General features: G+C 43.4%; 1 protein-coding gene across 2 annotated transcripts in view; it reads right to left on the bottom strand.

Moving 5' to 3' along the window:
• LOC111160536 (tripartite motif containing 67) overlaps nt 1-3532 on the bottom strand; it is a 41445-nt gene extending 37913 nt beyond the window's left edge. The window contains exons 1-3 of one of the 2 annotated variants that reach the window (XM_022523706.1): nt 3408-3532; nt 2780-3290; nt 2495-2716 (exon numbers count right to left, since the gene is read on the bottom strand). In XM_022523706.1, the coding sequence (XP_022379414.1) occupies nt 2495-2716; nt 2780-3290; nt 3408-3532 (858 nt within the window). Of the gene's footprint in view, nt 1-2494 lie in introns of both variants that reach the window. The other variant, XM_022523705.1, reaches the window with a different exon arrangement.
• Between the last annotated feature and the right edge of the window lie 21145 nt (nt 3533-24677).

Genomic DNA, 24677 nt, shown 5'->3' on the forward strand with positions numbered 1-24677 from the left:
TGAAGGCGGAGGCTTTAACCCACTGAGACACCCAGGCGCCCCTAAACCTAAAGTTTTTACACTGTTTTCAAAAGGTGATAATCAACCTGTTTTAAAATAGATTTCAGTGTCACTTAGATGTCTCTTTGCTAAAAAATCACTAATTAGATGACAAACTCTGGTCACGCTTGGGAGGAATTAGAGCAGGGCCTTAATGAAGGCTTCTGCAGTCAGGCATGTTAGGGAAGTGTTTCTGTCCCAAATCTAGTTCTGGTAGTACCGCAAGGCTTTGTCATGGCTGCTGGGATTTTTGGATGATAATAACAGAGGCTTTAAGTTTCACTGAACTTAAACTGTCCCAGTGGGCATGTGAAATTGAGTGTTCCAGTTTCTCTTTCAAAAGTAGCTACCCTCACAGTGGAGGTCTAGAAGCCTGTCCACAAAACCAGACCGAACATTCCACTTGTGCTCCCTAGCCCCTCGTCGAGCTGCTCATAGTAAGCATTCAACAACTGTCCTTTCTGTAGAAGAATAGCACCTGCTAAAAGATAACAGGAGAACTTCTATTCATTCTTGAAAAGTATCTCACATCATTCCTTCTGGATTTGGGAGGATGTCTTAGTTCCTTGAAGCTGTGGCATTGCATATAAAACTGAGACACCAGACTCTGCGTTGTCCTGTTTCCCACATATAACTTTCCCACTCTGTTGAGCAAATATCACCTGCTTAAAATATTTCCTCATAACTTTGCATTGTTGGTTGAGGATAGAAATGTTCTAAAAGTGCTATGGATACCAAGGGAGGGATGACCAATGATTTTTTTTTCCTGCATAATCTTGGTTCTCGAAACCATAGATCATTATCCAACTTACTTTTCCTGGCAAGAATCTTAGTCTCTTTTAAGATTGCATGCTCCTCTCAATTCATGTTGGTTTCCACTCTCCACTAAGCCTAAAGATTTAGATGGCAACACCTAGAGTTAATTCTGGCCTCTAGGCTGTGAAAATGTAAGAGCTTGTGAAATCTGAATGTGAACCTACACCTCTTGTCTTGATAACTGATCACAGCCTTTTTGCAAAAGATTTTATTTGTGAAATGATGTCTCTTCTGCAAATTTCCTACTCCAAGGTGGATGTCTGATGTTTTCCCCATTTCTTTTCTGATTTTTTATTTGAAAATGTTAAATTATAATAATAGCACACACACTGTAGCAGATGAAATGATATAGTAACTAAATACAGCAAATCTGTAAGAGGAATGCTTAGTTCCTTCTCTTCTGATCTATGCTACCTTTTTTGTCCATTTCCAGTTGGATGATGCAAGGTAAGCATGGCAAATTGCTTATTTTCCCATGTCTTTCCTCCTCAAGCAGAATACATAGTTCCTGATGGGCCATTCAGAGACCTCTGCCTCTTTGGGGAGTGAGAGTTTACTGGAAAGAGGATATTGAATGATAAGTGTACAAATTTGCAGATATAGTTGTGTTCATCAGACAAGGGACTCTAACTCTGTTAGGCCAGAATCATTGACCTCGGGTACCTGTGAGTCCAGTTGTATGGCTTGGCCTTTGGATAGAAAATTAAGGTGAAAATTCATTAGTAAAACTGACCCCACTCTTGCCTGGGAACCTGAACAAGGATGTGACCTGATATTGAGGATTTTCCCTCCCAGGGACAGGTACCAAGGACACATTGACAGGCAAGAGTTGGCACTTAGAGTCTGTTCCATTTTCACTAGGGAGGTGGCAGCCCCAGGCAAGTCACTGGGGAAGAAGGCTTGCAGCAGCCTGCAGAGGAAAGTATGGCTTGCTCTCCAGGGCCCCCATACTTCTGCTGCCATTAGGGGCAGAGCCCCAGCAAGGCAAAGTCTCTGGGGGGGAAATGATGCTCCCTTCTTAAAAGGGCACACACCCAAATTCTCAAATAAGGCCCACGAGGAATTATGTCTTCCCCAGAGGCATTCTGGGGCTAGAAAGTGCTGGAGACTTCTTGAGAAAGTAGCCAAGTTTCTCCTCTGGAAGCTGAGGGGAATTCTGCTCTGTAGGAATTAGTGTGTCCTCTCACTGATGGCTAGGATAGAATCCTTGCTGCCTTCAGGGAAGATGAACCAAGAGTGGGGAAACTTCAGACATTTTCCTGCAAGTGGGTGGGAACACTTGCATTTTAAAAATCTTTTTTCACTGAGGAAGGGGGCCCTGAATGTCATAATTCCGGAAGGGCTGTCAACTTTGGGAATGAAAAAGCTCTGCTTCTGCATTCTGGGTGCCCTCTTTGCAGAATCATACACTGTCAGGGGGAAGGGGATCACCTAAGTCATCTTTCCACGCTCTTCTCCTTCCCCACACCTGGTTCAGAGTATCTGGATTCATTTCAGCGTTTGTCAAATAAATGATGAGGGAATGAATGAATGAAGTAAATCCTGCCTTCTGCCAACTCTCCAGGGAAGAGGCCAGGCACCCTTCTCGCACCTTCTTCTTTGCACCTGTGCGCCCCCGCCCCGCCCAGCCTGCGCTCACCTTGTGCTGTTTCCACATGGCTCCCAGCGGCTTCACCTCGTGCTTGCCGTGACGGCCCTCCTCCAGGCACAGATAGCACACCGGGGTTCGGCAGCTCACGCAGTACATGCTGTAGTTCTCCATTTCGTGTTCGGGGCACGTAGGGAACTTGCGGGCCGCGCTGCCCCCCGCCGCCCCGGCGCCCCCCGGGCTCTTGCAGCCGCCGCCTCCGCTGGGGGCGCCCTGGGCCGCGCCTGGGGATGCTGAGGCGGCCTCGGCAGGCGCGGGTGGTGGCGGCGGCTGCACGAGGCGATGCTTAGCGAAGGGTCCGCGGGATGGATGGCATTTGAGCTGGCAGGCAGCGCAGTAGAGCACGTCGCACTGCTCGCATAGCGTGGCGGCCGGTTCCGGCGGGGTGCGGTCGCACAACTGGCAGATGGCCACTGCAGCGGCTGCGGACGCCCCGTGCACCGCCCCGCGGCCCTGCTGGTACCGTTGCACGATGGCCTCGAGCAGCCGATTGCGCTGGAAGCCGCGCAGGCCTCGGTGGTCCAGGGACGCGCTGCGGTGGCACTGCGGACACGTGATGGAGCTTGAGGAGGACGAAGACAGCGAGGAGCAGGCGGCACCCCGGGCCGCGGCGGCCGAGGAGCCAGGCGGTGCAGGCACCATGGGCAGCACGCGAACGCCGTTGGGGGACTTGAGGCTCGGGGTGTAGGAACCATAACCACTGTCTGTCTCACTGTACAAGCTCAGCTTGTCCGCGTGGTCCCCGCCACCTCCCGCACCGCCGCCCAGGCCGCCAGCTGCGCTCCCGCTCGCGCCGCCGCAGGCTGGGCCAGCCGCAGCGTCGTGGTCCAGAGGGGGCGCCGCAGCGGCGCCGGCCGGGAGCCCCGAGCCCCGGGAGTGCAGGAGTGGCTGGGGCAGGTGCTGCTCACCGTCCGGTGTCTGCACAGCGATGGTACGAGCGCACGGAAGGCAGACGTTGTGGGAACAGGGCAAGATGATGGGCTCCCGAAACAGGGAGCCGCAAACGGGGCACTTCAGCTCCTCCTCCATCGCGGCGCGGGCAGACCGAGCTGCTCAGGGTGGGATGTGGAACGACCCGAGCTCCAGAGACAGGCGGAGGGGACCAAGCGTGGTTGGCACCGGAGAGACTGCAAGCGAGGGCATTACACAGGCATGACCACTTCACAGCCCCGGGGCACGCCCCTCTCTCTGTCCTGGGGCCACCGCCCTAGGACCACTGGGGGCAAGAGAAGGGAGGGGGTCCTCACCTCCTGCCTGCGAGGCTCCTGCGCCAGCGGCTTCAACCTGCGGCCAGAGTCCAGAGCCAGTCGGCTGCCCTCGCGATGGCCTGTGAGGCGCTCTAGGTGATGAATCAGCACTAGCGCCGCCGCCGGCTGCAGCGCGCGTCTCCTCTGCACATCAGGACCAGTGGCCGGACTGCCGTTTCTAGCTGTTCTGTTTCAGTCCCTCGTCTCCAGTGGGCAGCTGCTCAAGGGCTCCCTTTTGCCCCTGCCCCGCCCCAATCAGAGCGATCCGTAGGCGAGAAGGCGGGTGAGCAGGCCGCTCGGCCGTGGGGCTGGGTTCAGCACCACGAGGCGACGGACAGCGCCCACAGCGGGCCGCGGAGCCCCGGTTCCCGACGCGCGGACCGAGGGGCCGCCACCTGGCGTGCGGGGTCGCCGCTCCAGCGACTGTCTCGGCGGAGCCCGGCCGGCTCGGGGACCTTCGCTCGCCGCCCTCTCCGGCGCAAATGCGCCCTGGGGCTTTTTCCCCCTCCTCAAGGATTGACCCGCTTCCTTGGTTCGCTGCTGCCGCTCCTGCGGCGCCTCTGACCTTGGCCGCGCGACGCTGCAGCCGGCGGGCGGAGGGCGAGTGCCCGGCTGGCTCGGGAATCCCCTCCCCGCCTCCCTCCCGCCGCCGCCGCCGCCTCCCTGCGCGGCGTGCTGAGGAGTTGTAATTTCCAGAGCAGCGAGTAGTGGGGGGCGGGGGGAGCCGAGGAGGCGTCAGCTCAGCGAATAAGGGCTCGCCTTTTGCTGAGACGGGAGTCAAGGGCCAATTTTAAGGGTTTCGTGGAGAGAATCATTGTTAATACTAATGTATTATTTGGATGGAGATTGCATCTCGAATTAGTGCAACGCCCTGCCCCGCCCCGCCCCTGCCGTCCTCTCCGGTGCCTGCTCCCGCGCTCCCACCCACCACCATAAAAGGGTAGAAGGGGACCTAAAAAGCCAGTTGTTTACAAATGGATAGGTGGCATGGTTTGACAGGCGCTTCCTGAATCTACGATAGAGCAAAAAATGCAAGTCACAAAATGTCGGACAGCCTGAAGTCAAAGTGTGAGGTTTTATTTACGGATGGAACCACAAGCCATTTTCTGTCTTGGTTTCAAACCAGAGTTCTCATCCGCGGTCGATTCCAGTCTTCCATACAGACTGAGGACACCAGATAGGATTTCTAAAACGGGACTCCCTGGAGAAACGCGAAAACGCGCCAGTTTAGGCCCCTTGGCCCTTGGAACAGAGCCCCCGGGACCCAGTCCTAGCCCGCGGCAGATGGGGCTGTTTGGGGCCGGCGGGAAGTCAGCGAGCAGAGGTGTTAATTTTATGAATGGGGAAATCTCCATGCCAGCCACGAGCTCCGGGAACAACCTCCCACCCGCGGCCCTAGCTGTTTCGTCTGCTCTCCGCTGTTCTCTCTCAGCTGCGGAGGGAAGGATGATGGGGGGAGGCCGCGGGCTCGGTGGGTGGGGATAGGCAGAAGGAAGGGCTCGCGGCGCGGCAGGCTCTGCCTACGGAAGAGTCACCAGGGATGAAACACACAAATTAGGAAATCGTTTGTTTAAAAATGTTATGAATATTGAAGTCACGCCTCCCCCGTTCTCAGATTTTCCATTACTCCAAACAAAGACAAGATAGGCGCCACCGAGCAAGGCGTGGAGACTTGGCATCTGCTAGTCACCTTGTGAGGGGGCTGCTCTGGCTGGCGGGGTATAGCGGGAAAAGGCTGCAGCCCTGACTCCGGCTCCGTGTCTAAGGACAGGGATCCCTCACAGGTAGACCACTGGGGGAGAGGGGTGGCCACCACCTTTGGGACTGCCAGGTCCTTTACTGACCTGTCGCCCCACACTGAGCAACTTGCTTACGCTTAGTCTCTGATCTTGCATCTGTTAAACAAGTCAAATTATGTATGTGAACTAAATGAAGTAATCCTGAATACAAATTGTATCGCCTACTTCCGGCTTTAACATCCTGCGACTCTTCCGAGTGGTTTTGCACAGAGCGGCCTGGCCCCAGGTTGTCTTAAGGTTGAAGCGCAGGCAGGTCAGCCTCCTGCCAGATAGAGCCCCCACAGAGGTTAAGAGACCTGACTTGACTTCCCTTCAGCTACAGAGAGCTTAGAATAATTATTTAACCAGGTATCAAGTCCCAAGGAGGGAGACGGTGACAAGCCTGTCCTAATCCACCCTCTATAGATAAAGCCATAATGAGCTGGATCCTGCCTGCAACGCTTTGATAAGCCTTCAGGAAAGTGGCTACAGTATCAAGTTGTGGATGCCTGGCATGAGTTATAGGTGGGTCTATGACTGAATGCACTTGAAGATGCATTTCTTGTGATTTCCACATTGCAATTGCTTGGTGCAGCCCAGCCCAGCCTCCTGGTGACCGCAAAGAAAGTAATAACCTCTTACAATTCCAATGTAAACAGCCCCCTTTCCCAAGCAGTCATAAACCTGAGGCCCACTCTTTGTCATTTTCAGATGAAGGTAAACTGCTTAGGGACATTAGGAGGGCTGCTGGAGGGGTATGTAAATCTTTCCCTCTACAGAGGACCTACAATTCCAATAACCCTGTCACTCAGGCTGAGCATGATTTTGTTTCCCTTGGGGAGGAAGCTCATCTAATACACCAGAGTTGAACACCTCGGCATTTCTCACACGCCCTCCATCCCCACCACCACCTCAGTTCCACAACCTATCAGCTTAGTCTCATGCTGCACTGTTGCTAAGGCATTGCTCACTTGGGGGATTGGTATTCTACAGCTGCTTTATATGAGCTGAGGTTACCCAGCTAGATCCAGCATTTCACTGTATAGAACCATAATTACTAACAGTTGTCAACATTGCCTATAAAAAGCCCTCTTTCCGGGACACCTGGGTGGCTCAATGGGGTAAGCCTCTGCCTTCAGCTCAGGTCATGATCTCAGGGTCCTGGGATCGAGCCCTGCACTGGGTTCTCTGCTCAGCAGGGAACCTCCTTCTCCCTCTCTCTCTGCCTGCCTGTCTGCCTACTTGTGATCTCTCTGTTAAATAAATAAATAAAATCTTAAAAAAAAAAAACCAGCCCTCTTTCTGTCCCAACTTTGCCATATACCATAGGGGTAGAAGTCTTGTTTCTCAGTTTTTTGTGTGATAAAATTTAAGGAAAGAACTCATTGAACTTTAAATTTCCCTTTGGTTCTAAAAGACTCTGTATATTAGTAATGAATAACAATATATCATACTTAATAAAAGTGACTCATGAAGAAATTTGATCCCAGGATTGAATGTCCTATCCATTTTTTTCAAGTCACTTGTATATTATTGAAGGTGGGGCCATGCAGAGGGTGAGGTGAGTAAGGCTGGCAGGTCTAAGATCAAGGCACTGGCAGACCTGCTGACACCATTTACTCATTTGCAGACTTCTCATCTTGTATCCTTACATGGATGGGGAAGGGGAGTGAGGAGAGCAAGCGATCATGTCTTTTCTTATAAGGGTACTGATCCCACTCATGAGGGTTCCACCCTCATGACCAAATTACCTCCTGAAGTTCCTGCCTCCTAACACCACCACATTGAGAGTAGAATTTGAATACATGAATTGTGTGTGGGGGGGGGGGGACACAGATGCTCAGTTCATAGCACAGTGTGGAAATATAGTCTCACATATAATCTCATTTAATCTTTTTTTCTTCTTTTTTCAAAGATTTTATTTATTTATTTGACAGAAATCACAAGTAGGCAGAGAGAGGGAGAAGCAGCCTCCCCGCTGAGCAGAGAGCCTGATGTGGAGCTCGATCCCAGGACCCTGAGATCATGACCTGAGCCAAAGGCAGAGGCTTAACCCACTGAGCTGCCCAGGCGCCCCAATCTCATTTAATCTTCACAAACAATCTTGGGTCACCACAATTCCTCAAACTTATGATGGGCATATTTTTACATATTGATGTGGCTGAAATCAGGAAGTCCCTATAATTGAGAGAAATTTCTCCCTCTCCTTACCCAGTCCTTGAAAATTTTTTATTAAATTAATAGGCATCTTATAATCACTTAGAATCTTGGAAATATTTTATTATTCCCATTTTATAAGCAAGGAAACTGAGATGAGGAAGCTTGAGGTCTTAGAACTTACGATGATGGGCCTAGAGCTGGTTTGACTTCAAATTCAAGCATTTCCTTTAAGCCACAGTTGCCAACTTCTCTCTGAGCTTTGAGTAATTGGTGGATGGTAGAGGGGAGGCCAGGAATGTAGACAAGCTATGCTCTCTGTTCTCACTCAGCACTGTTGAACAGGAGGCTGTCCAGGCTACTCCCACTCACCAGGTTGGGTGTGCCTCTAATATGTTCCTGGAAACACCCTGTATTATTTCTCTGTAGCACTATCATCATCTGCCATTTTATTTGTGTATCTCTGTCCTCTAGATAAGGAGCTCCTCAAAGATGGGATCATGTCTGTCTTGTCCCCTTCATTGTGTTTTCTCCACCATTGGCCGGCTCCTACTAAGTTTTCTGTCTTTGTGGACCAACTGACTGGCTGTAGGTTCAAGATTTTCCACCCCCATAACCTATAGTATAGTTCTAGTGGAAATCTTTCTTTTTTTTTTTTTTTTTCCTGCAGAAGGTATCAACAGATCCACATGGAAATTTTCTCCTTTTAAGTCTCAGGTTCAGATAGGTTATTTTCGTTTTGTTCTTGTGTGTGTGTGTCTGTGTGTGCATGTGCTGTTAAAGACAATAGGCCCAAATAGAGTCACTTATGCTAAGACCCACATCACCAAACTTAGACTTCATTACAATTTTGGCTGTCCTAGAAATGGAGTCTGGAACCAGTCAATCAGAAATTACCTGATTAGGGCGCCTGGGTGGCTCAGTTGGTTGAGCAACTGCCTTTGGCTCAGGTCATGATCCTGGACTTCCAGGATCTTGTCCTGCCTCGGGCTCCCAGCAACTTGGGGAGTCTGCTTCTCCCTCTGACCTTCTCCTCTCTCATGCTCTCTCTCGCTCATTCTCCCTCAAATAAATAAATAAAATCTTTAAAAAAAAAAAAGAAATTGCCTGATTAGCACTCATTAGGTAATCTGCCTAATGGAGCCTTGTCATCCCCTAGAGAAAGTCACCTTGTAATAACCAACCCATTGTTTTGTCCAAGTATGACTTCCTTGTTCCCACTCCCTCTGCCTATAAAATCTTTCATTTTGCATAGCTCCAAAGAACTCCTTTCTATCTGCTTGATGGGATACTGCCCTATTCATAAATCACTGAATAAAACCAATAAGATTTTAAAAATTTACTCAGTTGAATTTTGTTTTTTAGGAATGCATATCTTCTCTTAATATCCTTTACTTCTAATCATCTTAGAGTTGAATCATTTCTATGTGGTTCTCTTTCCTTTGTTCATCTCCAACTTTTTTTAAAACTAATTATGTATTTTTAGAAAGATGGCTCCATATTTAATTCCTCGTTATGAACATGAATCCCTCTAGTGTCATCCTAAGTACTCTATTTCCCATAGCCCTGTTCCTTTAAAAAAAAATAAATAAACATTTGGACACATTGGAACAGCACATTAATAATTAAAATTCCACAATGCACTGTCATCAAGGCAAAGGAAAACATTCTGCCATGAGTTTCTTTGTGCTCCGGGATTTTTTTAAAAGATTTTATTTATTTATTTATTTATTTATTATTTATTTTTAAGGATTTTATTTATTTATTTGACAGACAGAGATCACAAGCAGGCAGAGAGAGAGGAAGGGAAGCAGGCTCCCCGCTGAGGAGAGCCCGATGCGGGGCTCGATCCCAGGACCCTGAGATCATGACCTGAGCCGAAGGCAGAGGCTTAACCCACTGAGCCACCCAGGCGCCCCAGATTTTATTTATTTATTTTACAGAGAGAGAACACGAGTGGGGTAGGAGCAGAGGGAGAGGGACAAGCGGACTCTGCTCTGAGCGCGGGGCTGGACACAGCGCTCCATCTCAGGACCTGACCTGAGCCAAAATCAAGAGTCAGATGCTTCACTGATTCACCCCTCCCAGACGGTTTTTATGCTTAAGTGTCCCCAAAACACTCTGGAGGCAGGATAGTGTTGCCTCTCCACCCAAAAAAGTAATTTACTCAAACTAACACAGCAAGTTACAAGTAAAACAATCTTCTTTGTCCTTTGAATTTCAAGTATGAGACAGAAGGGTATTTAAGACTTTATCAATTAAAAATAGGTGCTGTGTTCTCAAGCATAAGAATCTCTGAAATTTTTAAATGAAAACACGATATTTTCCTTTTAAGTATTTGTTTGTTTGTTTTTTACAGTGCAGGATGATTCAGGAAATTTAATAAAAATCTACAGCCCAGGAACCATATGGTCTAAAGTAGTTTGAATTTAACTAGAAAAAAAGCAGCCACATCCACTGCTATGCACAGTGCACCAAAGCTGCTTTGTGGCAAAGTTAAGGAGGGACAATTACCACTGGCAACACAAAGCATCTCTCCAGGGCATCCAGTTGGCCTCTTCTCCAGAAGATGGATTCTATACAGGAATCTAAAAATCCAGCCACTTCCCTCTTCAGACACCCTTGACTGGTGCTTAACAGTCTCCGTTTCAAGTTTGTCAGTACCACGTGGTGATTATGTGGTGATCACCCCACCCCTCCTCCGAGGCTGAGTCTCTTCTCTACAGATCAGGATGGTCTTGGAAAGCCCGACCTTCTCTCACTGCATCCTTTGCAAGCAAAAGGGTTCAGAACAAAATGTCAGATGAAACAAATTGACTCTAGCTTACAGGACTCTTTATGTATATATCCAGAGTATCTTTATACTGCGTGGAAACTAATATTACCATAAAAACAACTTCAAATATTTCCCCATGGTTACAAATTTCAGCCATGAAAATTGTAATAGTGCTTTACATTTTCATGGCACCCTTTCATATACACGATCTAATCTTATTCTTACTGCAACGCAGAGTGGCCTGGGAGATGGTGAGACTGAAGGACAGGCGCTGGCCTGTGTGGTGGGGTCTCATCGGCAATGCTAACACAACTTGACCCCAAACCTAGGCACAGTTGTTTAGTCCAAGGGTAGTCACCTGAACAGGCTGCGTCAATCAGAATCTTCTCTTCCCAGAATGTAGCATTGGAATCCAGAGAAAGAATCCAGATGAGCTGGGCCTCCAACACCAAAGTTAATGAGCTGTTGTGATCATAGAGAAAGCAAAAGAAGCAGACAAGTGGAGATTCCAGCAGAAATGCAGAGACAGGAAAGAAAGAGGGTCTTCTGAGGGGCCCGCAACCTTTCGTATTTCTGAGACCCCGCTACGCTCCTATCTTTAGGTTGCATGAAATACCCTCTGCCTTTATGATATTATGATGTCCTTCTTTTCCTTTCAGAAAAGATAGGTGTTCAGAAGAGAGTTCAAAAGACAAGATTGGGTTGACCCATCTGCTTATTCAAGTGATTAAGGTAATGCCCTTGTTTAGTTGGAGACTTCAGTCAACTCTGTCTGGATGTTGACATATTTCTGGTTTCAAGCTGTTTTTATTGAATAATAGCCTTGACTACTCTTTGTTTTTGCTCTTTTAATTCTCAGAGTCTGTTTTCTGCCCATAGCTTGACCTCTTAAATTTCACCTCTCCCTTTGCTCTCACCCTAACCACCAACATGAATGGGCCACTGACTTCCTTTGCTGGGCTCCATGCTTCCTCTGTTTGACCACAGCAGAAGACATGGCTCCATGGTGTCCTTATTTTCTGCAGTCAATATTCTTTTAGACAGGAAATCAATGGGATGCGAGAATGTACTTGGTAGTGCCTCGAAGTCTAACAGTCTCCCATAATAATACTAAGGGCCAACCCTTAAGGTTTGTAAACAAGTTGGTTAATTGGTAGGAGTAAGAAAGATCAGAGAAGAAGTTGTAGACCATTATGTGAAAGTGCTTTCAAACTCATAGCTTTATTCATCCATCTCCCCAGCAAAGATATACCACAAGGGGAGAGAACACATAGGCCACCAGGCAGGGAGTCTTCTGTATGGCAAAGTGCTGGAGATAACTCAAAACCATGTCACCCGTCCAATCCACTTACAGTAGGAAGTCACCATACACTTAAGCAGACTGTAGCTTCTTCTTCTTCTTTTTTTAAAAGATTTTATTTATTTGACACAGAGAGAGAGATCACAAGCAGGCAGAGAGGCAGGCAGAGAGAGAGGAGGAAGCAGGCTCCCCTCTGAGCAGAGAGCCTGATGCGGGGCTTGACCCCAGGACCCTGGGATTATGACCTGAGCCGAAGGCAGAGGCTTTAACCCACTGAGCCACCCAGGCGCCCCCGGACTGTAGCTTCTTAATGTCAATCATATTTGGACTTATTTCTACCTAAGGATCCCTCAAGTTTTAAGAGAAATTTGAGAAGGCTTCTGAGTTTTGAGGCAGTGCAGATATTGGAAGTATGGGCTTTGGAGCTAGACTATACAGGTTGGAATCCTGGTTGCGGCTGGGAAGTTTTTGACAAGATGCTTAATCTCTCAGAGACTCAGATTCCTCAGCTATAGGTGGAGATAATAACAGCATAACCTCAAACAGTTGGGACAAGTTCGTGAAGTAACACACCCAAAACATTAAGAACAGTGTGCAGTATGTAGTGTTCAACAAACATTAGGTATTATTACTCTCGATTTCCTGCTGCCCCATGTTTTATATGTTATAGTCTCAACAGATAGTGGTAATAAGTGAACTGAAGGTAGTCTATTTGGAATCAAATATAGGACTGTATCTGAGAATAGTAGGGAAAGTGAGCCACATGTCTTTGTGTGAGTGACAAAGGAAGATGGAAGAGCTATCAGAACCAATCTCTTAGGAAATGGATGTAGTATTTAGGAAAAATGCAATCTCTGCTCCAGAGGAACTTAATATCTAAAGCAGATATCACAGTCAGAGCAAAAAACAAAAACAAAAACAAAAACACCAAAAAAACACAGAAGTAATGGACTTGCTAAAAATAGAGAACAGGGTGTTTTTTTTTTTTTTTTAAAACAAAGGGAGCAAAGAGAGACTTTTAAGTGCTTACACTATGCATTGATTAAAGTTTAAGAGCATTGATTTGAAAGCTTTTAGTGAAACAGTGCTAAATAAAGAAATTGTGACCAACTCATACTCACACATCTTTTATGTATGTTTAACGGGGTGATATTTTGATACATTAGTCAAATAATCTCAATATTTTTTAATAATTTCTTTTCAGTTATTTCTCTTTATCTCAAGATCCTTTCATTGAAATTCTATAAGGGATGGTAGTCATGGTAGAACCGAGAAAAAAGGGAGTGAAGTCTTGGCTTGTGACTTCCAAGTAAGGTTTTGAATTCAAGGCAAAGACAATATTTTAAGTGAAAAAGAATAATTTTCAAACTTAGAGAGTAAGAAAGTTTTGAGCTTGAAATAACTCATTGTGCTTAATTTATGTCATAAGCAATAGCTTTTAGAAGACTATAAGATCAGTTGGAATCAGTTTCTCCTGCTTTAGGAAGAAACAATAACCAAACAACAGAAGTGTCCTTAGAAGATGACACAGAATCAGGAGAGCTGGAGAGTTGAGTGTTGGCTTGTCACTAGGAAGGTGTTGCAGACTGCTGTCCCCATACAGGTCCCGCAGGAAGGGACGGGAAGAACAGACCCTTCGTGGAGATCAGAGGATCTGAAAGCAGAGGGAATCAGAGCTTTAATTTTCAGGAGTAGCCCGAGAAGCCATGAGCTTCATGGAGGTTCCAGATGGGTGAAAACGCAGGAGAGCTGAAAGAGCTACATGTGGTGTCCAGATGGACAAGGCAAGGCAGCCCAGCTGGGTCCCTGAGCTCCCCACAAGTGTTCCAGAAGCACCAGAATGTTTTTTTGTGTGGCTCAGATCTACCCCTAGAAAGCTGGCAAACAAAGCTTTTAGTCAGAATCTACAAGAACCATATGACCAGAAGTCAGACTAGAAACCAGATATGTCAGTAGATGCCAGTGTGTGTGAAGATGATGGTTACATGAGACTAGAGGCTTAGTGTCCTTTCGCAGACACATGCTCTCATAGAGGAAAGCCCTGTAGAACTCAGGTTACCTCCAGGGAGGTGAGGAGGAAGGGGTAGGGGTATTTGTCTGGAAATGACTGAAAAAACACTTAGCTAGTAGATAATAAATTTCTATTATGCAGCAGAATGGGGGCTGAAATAGAAACTGAATTCACTTACAGAGACAACAAAAAGTCACATTTCTTGTTCCCCTAAGTGTTTGCCATGAGAATCATATACTAGTCATATATTCCCCAATTTAATCATCACAAAACTCCTATAAAATGGGATTACGATTACTCTACATTATAGAAGGGAATGTAAAAAATGGAAAACATTAATTACTCAAGTGTGCTTGACCATTCAGTGGTGGGACTGAAATTTAACACACACTTTCTGATTTCATATCGTTGTCCATTTGAAGGTACTTGTGTACCTCCTTTGTGTCAGGCACCATTGGTGAAAAAGACAGATATGATTGCTATCTTCATAGAACTTCCGGGCCATGTAGAAGAGATAGAAATTTTGTTTTTTAAGTTTATTTTTATTTTTTAAAATTTAACTTAAATTCAATTATTTAACATAGTGTATTACTAGTTTCAGAGGTAGAGTTTAGTGATTCATCAGTTGCACATAACACCCAGCGCTCATGACATCCTGTGCCCTTCTTAATGCCCATCACCCAGTTACCCCATTCCTCCCGGGACCTCCCCTCCAGCAACCTTCAGTTTGTTCCTTATAGTTGAGTCTCTTATGGTTTCTTCCTGATTTCATCTTATTTTATCCCCCCCCTTTCCCTATGATCTGCTGTTTTGTTTCTTTAATTCTACATATGAATGAAATCATACAATAATTGTCTTTCTCTGACTGACTTATTTTGGTTAGCATAATACCTTCTAGTTCCATACACATTATTGCAAATGATAAGATTTCTTTTTATTATTATTATTTTTTTATTATTATTTTTTTAACATTATTTTCTTTTTTTAAAGATTTTATTTATTTATTTGACAGATCACAAGTAGGCAGAGAAGCAGGCTGAGAGAGAGGAGGAAGCAGGCTCCCTGACAAGCAGAGAGCCCGATGCGGGACTCGATCCCAGGACCCTGAGATCATGACCCGAGCCGAAGGCAGAGGCTTAACCCACTGAGCCACCCAGGCACCCTGTCTTTTTTTTTTTTTTTTTTTAATGTGACTCTGAACCACCTTCTTTTGAGGACAGAGTTTTATTTATTTATTTTTTAAAATATTTTATTTTTTTGACAGAGATTACAAGTAGGCAGAGAGGCAGGCAGAGAGGAAGAAGCAGGCTCCCCACTGAGCAGAGAGCTCGATGCGGGGCTCAATCCCAGGACCCTGGGATCATGACCTGAGCTGAAGGCAGAGGCTTTAACCCACTGAGCCTCCCAGGCACCCTAAGATTTCATTTTTTGATGCTTTGTAATATTCCATTGTGTGTGTGTGTGTGTGTGTATGTGTATACATACATGTGTGTATATGTATACACACATGTAGAGTAATATTCCAGTGTGTGTGTGTGTGTGTGTGTGTGTGTGTATGTCCATATATATATATATATCACACCTTCTTTATCCATTCATCTGTCAATGGACATCTCTGCTCTTTCCACAGTTGGGCTATTGTGGACATTGCTGCTATAAATATTGGGGTGTAGGAGCCCCTTTGTATCACTGTTTATATCCTTTGGGTAAATACCAAGTAGTGCAATCTCTTGATCTACCCTCTAGATCACAGGGTAGCTCTATTTTTAACTTTTTGAGGAACCTCCATACTGTTTTCCAGAGTGGCTGTACCAGCTTACATTCCCACCAGTAGTTTAAGAAGGTTCCCCATTCTCTGCATACTTGCCAATATCTGTTGTTTCATGACTTGCCAATTTTAGCCATTCTGAGTGGTGGGAGTTGGTATCTCATTGTGGTTTTGATTTGTATTTCCCTGATGCTGAGTAATGTGGAACATTTTTTCATGTGTCCATTGGCCATTTGTCTGTCTTTTTTGGAGAAATGTCTGTTCGTGTCTTCTGCTCATTTCTTGACTGGATTATTTGTTCTTTGGGTGTTGAGTTTGATAAATTCTTTTTAAAAATATTTTATTTATTTATTTGACACACACAGAGAGAGAAAGAGAGCATACGCAGAGAGAGAAGGAGAAAGCTGACTCCTCACTGAGCAGGGAGCCCAATGTGGAATTTGATCCCAGGACCCTGGGATCATGACCTGAGTGGAAGGCAGCTGCTTAACCAACTAAGCCACCCAAGCATCCTGAGTTTGATAAATTCTTTATAACATTTAGATACTAGCCCTTTATCTGATAAGACATTTGCAAATATCTTTTCCCATTCTGTTGGTTGTCTTTTGCTTTTGTCCATTGTTTCAAACCCTTTTTTGTGCAAAAGCTTTTTATCTTGATGAAGTCGCAGTAGTTCATTATTGCCTTTATTTCCCTACCTTTGGAGAGATATCTAGAAAGAAGTTGCTGCAGACAAGGTTGAAGAGGTTGCTGCCTGTGTTCCCTAGCTTTTGATGAATTCCTGTCTCACATTGAGGTCTTTCATCCATTTTGAGTTTATTTTTGTGGATGATGTAAGAAAATGGTCCAGTTTCATTCTTCTACATGTGACTGTCCAGTTTTCCCAATACCATTTGTTGGAGAGACTGTCTTTTTTCTGTTGGGTATTCTTTCCTGCTTTGTCAAAGATTAGTTGGCCATAGAGATGAGGTTCCATTTCTGGGTTCTCTAATCTGTTCCATCGATCTGTGAGTCTGTTTTTTTTGTGCCAGTACCATACTGTCTTGATGATCACAACTTTGTAATAGAACTTGAAGTCTGAAATGGTGATGCCGCCAGCTTTGGTTTTCTTTTTCAACATTTCTTTGGTTATTTGGGGTCTTTTCTGCTTCTATACAAATTTTAAGATTATTTCTTCCAGCTTTGTGAAAAATGTTGATGGTATTTGAATAGGGATTGATTGCATCAAATGTGTAGATTGCTCTAGGTAGCATAGACATTTTAACAATATTTTTTCTTCCAATCTGTGAGCATGGAATGCTTTTCTATTTCTGTGTGTCTTCTCTAATATCTTCTGTAAGTGTTCTATAGTTTTCCTTTATAATAGAGATCCTTTACCTCTTTGGTTAGGTTTATTCCTAGGTGTCTTATGGTTTTTGGTGCAATTGTAAATGGGATCAATTCCTTGATTTCTCTTTCTTCTAATTGTTAATGTATAGAAATGCAACTGATTTCTGTGCATTGATTTTATATCCTGCTACCTTGCTGAATTCCTGTATGAGTTCTAGCAATTTTGGGTGGAGTTTTTTGGGTTTTCAACGTAGAGTATCATGGCATCTGCAAAGAGTGAGAATTAGACCTCTTTTTTACTGATTTGGGTGTCTTTTATTTCCTTTTGTTGTCTGATTGCTGAGATTAGGAATTCTAGTACTATGTTGAACAGCAGTGGTGATAGATATCTTTACCATGTTTTTGACCTTGGGGGAAAAGCTCTCAGTTTTTCCCCATTGAGAATGATACTCACTGTGGGTTTTTCATAGATGGCTTTTATGATATTGAGATATGTTCCCTTTATCCCCACACTGCAGAGAGTTTTAATCAAGAAAGAATGCTGTATTTTGTCAAATGCTTTTTCTGCATCTGTTGAGAGGATCATATGGTTCTTGTCCTTTCTTTTATTAAAGTGATGTATCACACTGATTGCTTTGCAGATTTTGAACCACCCTTGCAACCCAGGAATAAATCCCACTTGCTTGCAGTGAATAATCCTCTTAATGTACTGTTGGATTCTATTGGTTAGTATCTTGGCGAGAATTTTTGCATTCATATTCACTAGGGATATTGGTCTATAATTGTCCTTTTTGATGGGGTCTTTGTCTGGTTTTGGGATCAAGGTAATGCTAGCCCCAAAATGAGTTTGGATGTTTTCCTTCCATTTCTATTTTTTGAAACAGCTTCAGAAGAATAGGTATTCATTCTTCTTTAAATGTTTGGTAGAATTCCACTAGGAGGCCACCTAGTCCTGGACTCTTCTTGTTTGTCGGGAGATTTTTGATTACTGCTTCAATCTCTTAGCTGGTTATGGGTCTGATCAGATTTTCTATTTCTTCCTGTTTTGGGTAGTTTATATGTTTCTAGGAATGCATCCATTTCTTCCAGATAGCTTAATTTCTTGGCATATAGCTGTTCATAATATGTTCTTATAATTGTTTGTATTTCTTCAGCGTTGGTTGTGATCTCTCCTCTTTCATTCATGATTTTATTTGGGTCCTTTCCTTTTCTTTTTGATGAGTCTGGCCAGGGGTTTATTGATCTTATTCATTCTTTCAAAGAACCAGCTCTTTGGTATGTTCTATTGCTCTTTTGATTTCTATTTCATTGATTTCTGCTCTAATCTTTATTATTTCTCTTCTCCTGCTGGATATAGGCTTATTTGCTGTTCTTTCTCCAGCTCCTTCAGGTGTAAGTTTTTGTCGTGTATTTGGGATTTTCTTGTTTCTTGAGAAAGGCTTGTATTGCTATACTTTCCTCTAAGGACTGCCTTTGTTGCATCCCAAAGGTTTTGAAGAGTTGTGTTTTCATTTTCATTTGTTTCCATGAATTTTTTTAATTCATTAACTTCCTGGTTGACCCTGTCATTCTTTAGTAGGATGCTCTTTAACCTGCAGGTATTTGTGTTCCCTCCAATTTTTCTCTTGTGACTGAGTTCCAGTTTTAAAGCATTTTGGCCTGAAACTAAGCAGGGAATAATCTCAATCTTTTAGTACCAGTTTAGACCTGATTTGTGACCCAGTATGTGATCTGTTCTGGAGAATGTTCCATGTATACCTGAGAAGAATGTGTATTCTGTTGCTTGAGGATGAAATGCACTGAATATATCTGTGAAGCCCATCTAGTCCAGTGTGTCATTCAAAGCTCTTGTTTCCTTATTGATCTTCTGCTTAGATGATTTATCCATTGCTGTGAGTGGGGTGTTAAAGCCTCCTACTATTATTGTATTATTATAAATATGTTCCTTTAATTTTTTTTATAAATTGGTTTATATAACGGGCTGCTCCCAAGTTAGGGGCATAAATATTTACAATTGCTAGATCTTCTTGCTGGATAGACCCTTTTATTATGATATAGTGTCCTTCTTCATCTGTTATTACAGTTTTTGGTTTAAAATCTAGTCTGTCTAAGGATTGCTATCCCAGCTTTCTTGTGGTGTCCACTAGGATGATAAATGACTATCCACTCCATCACTTCTAAAAGGATCCCCTCTAATACTTCTTGCCTGGCTAGTTTAGTGTTCACAAATTCCTTTAGCTTTTGTTTGTCCTGGAAACTCTTTATCTCTCCTTCTATTCTGAATGACAGCCTTACTGGATAAAGTATTCTTGGCTGCATATTTTTCTCATTCAGTACATGGAATTTATCATGCCAGTCCTTTCTGGCCTGCCATGTCTCTGTGGACTGGTCTGCTGCCAGGCTTATGTTTCTACCCTTGTAGGTTAAGGACCTCTTGTCCTAAGCTGCTTTCTGGATTTTCTTTTTATCTCTGAAATTTGCAAGCTTCACTATTATACATCGAGGTGTTAACCTATTTTTATTGATTTTGAGAGAGGTTCTCTGTACCTCCTGAACTTGAATGTCTGTTTCCTCCCCAGACTAGGGGAATAAATAAAGGGAACTAAAATAGGTCCTCTTCCTCTGGGACCTCAATCATTCTAATACTGTTCTTGCTTTATGGTATCACTGATCTCACCTTGTGATCAGTAGTTATTTATCTCTCTTTTTCTTAGCTCCTTATTCTCCATCATTTTGTCTTCTATATCACTGGCTCTCTCATTTATCCTAGCACTTAGAACCTCTATTTTTTTTTAAAGATTTTATTTATTTATTTGACAGACAGAGATTACAAGTAGACAGAGAGGCAGGCAGGGAGAGGAAGGGAAGCAGGCTCCCCGCTGAGCAGAGAGCCTGATGTGGGGCTTGATCCCAGGATCATGACCTGGGCCGAAGGCAGAGGCTTTAACCCACTGAGCCACCCAGGCGCCCCAGAACCTCTATTTTTTTAATCACATCTCTGTGATAGCCTTTTTCATCTCGACCTGATTAGATTTTAGTTCTTTTGTTCTCCAGTAAGAGATTTGCTAGTGTCTTCCATGCTTTTTTCAAGCCCAGCTAGTATCTTTATTATCATTGTTTTGGATTGTAATTCCAACATCTTACTTATATCCATATTGATTAAATCCCTGGCAGTGAGTACTGCCTCCTGTTCTTTTTTGGGGTGAGTTCTTCCATCTCATCATTACGTCCAAAAAAGAACAGACGAAAGAGAGAGAAAATACAAAAATAGCAATAACACCACCAGAAATATATACACTAAGCAAAGCAGAAGAGAACAGAAATTATAAAAAGAGAGAGAGAGGAAAAAAATCCAACAAGAGGTTGAACAGAAGACAACAATAAACTAGATCCTGGGTATATTTTGGTCTGTTTGTTAAAAAAAAAACTAGATCCCAAAATGGGAGAGAAAGAAAAACCTACATATATACAAAAATAAAATTGAATACAATGGAAGGAAACCAAAAATGAAAAAAAAATGCAAATGTAAAAATGAACATTAAAAAAGAGTTTTAAAAAGAATTGATAAAATAAGGAAAAAGGAAAAAATAAAACTTAAAAGACTAAAGAATAATAAGAAAAAACTATGAATTCTATATACTCTTTTCTCCAAGCACTGGAGTTTTTCAGTTCTGTGTGATCGGTAAACTTGGTATTAGCCAGATATTCCTGCTGGTTTTCTTGGGGAGGGGCCTGTTGCACTGATTCTCAGGTGTCTTTGTCCCAAGTGGTATTGCACTCCCTTGCCAGGGGGCTGGGCTCAGTGAAAGTGGCTCTGGATTGTACAGTGTGGTGCTATTTTGCTGCCTGAAGGCTTTCAGCACAAATTTGGGGGATGAAATAGCAGCTCCTCACACCCTCACAGAAAAGTAGTCAATTATTCTTGTTTTCCTGGCTTCCCACCGCAATCTGTGTTCATCTAGCCAGTGACTGAGAGTTTTTATCTCAGGTATGCAACCCTGTTTGGACTCTCCAGACTTTACAGACTCCTGCAGCCTGCACCCATGCTCCTTCTCCTGGGGGAGCGAGGGGTGTCTTGCCAAGGTTCTGTCTCTTGTCGGGACCCTGCTTGGAGCCTGACCAGGCTGTTGTTCATAGTATGTGGCAAGAAAGCCAGCACCTGGACTCACTGTTTGCAACTGGCTTCCCTGTTCTAATGCTTGGGAACTCTGCCACACTCAGGCACACCTGTTCTTTTTGTGACCTGGGGGATGCTGAGACCACACTGTCCCACCTAGGATTCTGCCCAGCTTCACCTCCTGCGCACCTTTCAGGCAGGTATTTTCCTTACTAGAGCAGACTTCTAAAAGTTCTGATGTTGCACTCTGCTGCTTATAACACTTTCCAGTAGCCTCCTTAAGCTGGCTCCCTCCCCAGGGCAGTTTATCTTCTGATATATATCACCTTGGAGTCACATATCTGCACCTTTTCCCTTGATAAAGTGGTTGCTTTTCTATTTGTAGAATCGCAGCAATTCTTTTCTCAGCTCTCCGGTTAATTTTGCAGGTGTTCAGAAGGATTTGACAACTATCTAGCTGAATTCCAGGGACCAGACAAAATTAGGGTTCCCTACTTCTCTGCCATCTTAACTCTGGATGAGATAGTAATTTTAAATGTGTAACAGATATCAGCTGGAGCATGCTTGTCCCTTGAAATCTAGATATTTTTATTCAAATTGGCGATTCCGTGTCTCTTGAAAGCTCAAATCTCTTTATGGTTTTACAGAACTCACAGCGTGCTGACATTCTCAATGTCATCTCTGACGGTGGCCATCTGCTAAAGCACAAGTCATTCTTGCTCTTTGCCCATGTCAAATTGAACATGATACCCAGCTCTTCCTAGGTTTCCTAAACGCCCCTTCTTCCCTATCTCCAACTCTGAGCTAATAGTTTGACACAAGACTTGAGTCCTTTGGACCTGTGCTTTGCTGGTATGGCTGAACTTCTGCTCTGAACTGCTGTCCTGACCAAAGGGGTCAAGTCCTTGGTGCTGCTATGGCATGACCATGCTCCTCTCATCCGCATCCACTCCATCTTCATGTGAACAGGTGGTTCAGCTCACCTAAGAGTCTAGACCCAGGTGATAGGATACTAAGTGCTGTGGGACAAAGTCACATGATCTAAAACACATGTAACTGGAGGTGCAGAAGGAAAAGAAAGAGCAACCCAGATTGAGATCACCCAAAGGTGTATTTTGGAAACACTAGGGCAATCACTAAAAATGAAATAAAAGCGGAATAACTAAGTTAACAGTGGAGGTAAAGGGAATCATTTTAAAAATTCAAAAGAAGACAGGAAAAGAGGAAAAAAGAATCAAACGGTATGTGGGACAAATAAAAAAACAAATAGCAAGAGGGTAGATTTAACTCCAATCATATTAACAACTACATTAAAGGTCGATGTTCTAATCACTTCAATTAAAAAGCAAAGATTGACAGACTGAACTTAAAAAGGCAAGGAACCGAGTTTAAATTTAAAGACACACAAGAAGGGGTGCCTGGGAGGCACAGTTGGCTCAGCATCAGACTCGGTTTTGGCTCAGGTCATGATCTCAGGGTTACGAGATTGAGCCCCGTGTTGGGCTCCATGCTCAGCAGGGAGTCTGCTGGAGATTCTCTCTCTCTTTCTCCCTCTGCCCCTCCTACTTGTGCTCTGTTTCTCTCTCTCTCTAAAATAAATAAGTAAGTAAATAAATCTTTAAAAAAAAATAAAGACACACAAACAGATGAAACTTCAAAGTAAGTTGAATCAAGACATGGTACATCTGAAACTAACATAGCACTGTATGTTAATGATACTGGAATTTTAAAAATTAATTTAAAAAGTTAGAGGCAATATCCATTCAGATGTAGTACATTCAGAATGAGATATCAGCAAAAACAAAGGGGAATATTATATAATTAGAAATTATAAATTCAAGAAAAATGTAACACTCTTAAATGTGTATGCAGAGTGTATTAACAGAGCTTCAAAATATATAAATAAAAAATGGAAAGAATTGAAAAGAAATAGTCCAAAAATCTACAATTATAATTGGAGTCTTCAACACTCTCCTCCAATGAATAAAGCAAATAGACAAAAAAACCAGAGAGGATATAGACAATTTGAACAACACTATTAACCATCGTGATCTGATATTTATAGAATACCCCATCCAACATCAGCAGAATACAGTACCTTTCCAAGGGCACATAAAACACTTACCAAATAGTCCATACTCTGAACTATAAGGAAAAAAAAACTCTATACATTAAAAAAAGATTCTTCTCATAAAAACTGTTTTCTCCAACCACAATGGAATTATGTTAGAATGAATAATAGAAAGAGCTCTGTAAAATTCTTCTTTTTATTAAAAAAGGTTATATTTTTAAGTAATCTCTACACCCAGTGAGAGGCTTGAACTCACAACCACAAGATCAAGAGTCGCATGCTCTACTGACTGGGCCAGCCAGGGGCCCCAGTCTCTTGAAAATTCTTAAACACTTGGCATCTAAATAACACACTTCTAATTCCATGATTCAGAGAAGAGTCAAAACAGAAACTGACATTTTGAACTGAATGGAAATAAAATTCAACATATCAAAGCCGTGGAATGCAACTCAGAGAAGAAAGCAGTGATTAGAGGAAAACTTACAGCACCAAATGGCTGTATCAAAAAGGAAGAAACATCTTAATGACATAAACTTCCACCTTAAGAAACTAGAAATTGGGGGCGCCTGGGTGGCTCAGTGGATTAAGCCTCTGTCTTCAGCTCGGGTCATGATCCCAGGATCCTGGGATAGAGCCCCGCATCGGGCTCTCTGCTTGGCAGGGAGCCTGCTCCCCCACCCCGCCCCCTGCTTGCCTCTCTGCCTACTTGTGATCTCTCTCTCGGTCAAATAAATAAATAAAATCTTAAAAAAAAAAAAAGAAAAAGAAACTAGAAATAGGAGAGCAAATTATAGCCAAAATAAGTAGGAGATAGGAAATAATGATGACGAGAGCAGAAATCAGTAAAACCGATTACAGAAAAATAATAGATGAAAATAAAATCCAAACGTTTCTGCGAGATCAATAAAATTGATAAACTTCTGGAAAAACTCATCTGCAAAAGAGAGAAGAAACACATCACCAGGCTCTGGGATGAGAGAGGGAACATCACTATAAATCCCTAGTCATTAAAGAAAAAAAGGGTTGGAGGACCTGGATGGCTCAGTGAATTAAGCATAGGACTGTCGATTTCAGCCCAGTCTTGATCTCGTCATGAGTTCAAGCCCCATGTTGTTTAAAAAAAAGGGTGTGCGTGTGATTATATTATGAACAATTTTATGCCAATTAATTTTACAACTTACACGAAAAGGGCAAATTCTTTAAAAGTCTCAAGAAGAGAAGTCTCTTCTAGCAAGAAGAGATAGATAATGATTAGACCTGTGTCCGTGAAATAAAATGACTTCATAGTTAAGAACTTTCTCACAGAGAATACTCCAGGTCCAGATACCTTCACTGGTGAATACTACCAAAAATGTAAGCAAGAAATTTTACCAAAATTTTAAGACATCATAACAATTTTATATAAGCTTTTCCAGAAAATATAAGAGAAGGCAACACTTTCCAACTCATACTGTAAGACCAGCATTACCTTGATGATAAAACAAAGCAAAGATCTTAGGAGAGAAAGTTACAGACCAATATCTTTCATGAACACAGTAGCAAAAATCCTTAACAAAATTTGAACAATTCAAATCCTTCCATATATAAAAAGAACAGCACTTCATGCCCAAGAGGGGCTTG

Source organism: Enhydra lutris, unplaced genomic scaffold (assembly GCF_002288905.1).
Source record: "Enhydra lutris kenyoni isolate GAN:26980312 unplaced genomic scaffold, ASM228890v2 scaffoldscaffold76, whole genome shotgun sequence".
NCBI classification, from domain to species: Eukaryota; Metazoa; Chordata; class Mammalia; order Carnivora; family Mustelidae; genus Enhydra; species Enhydra lutris.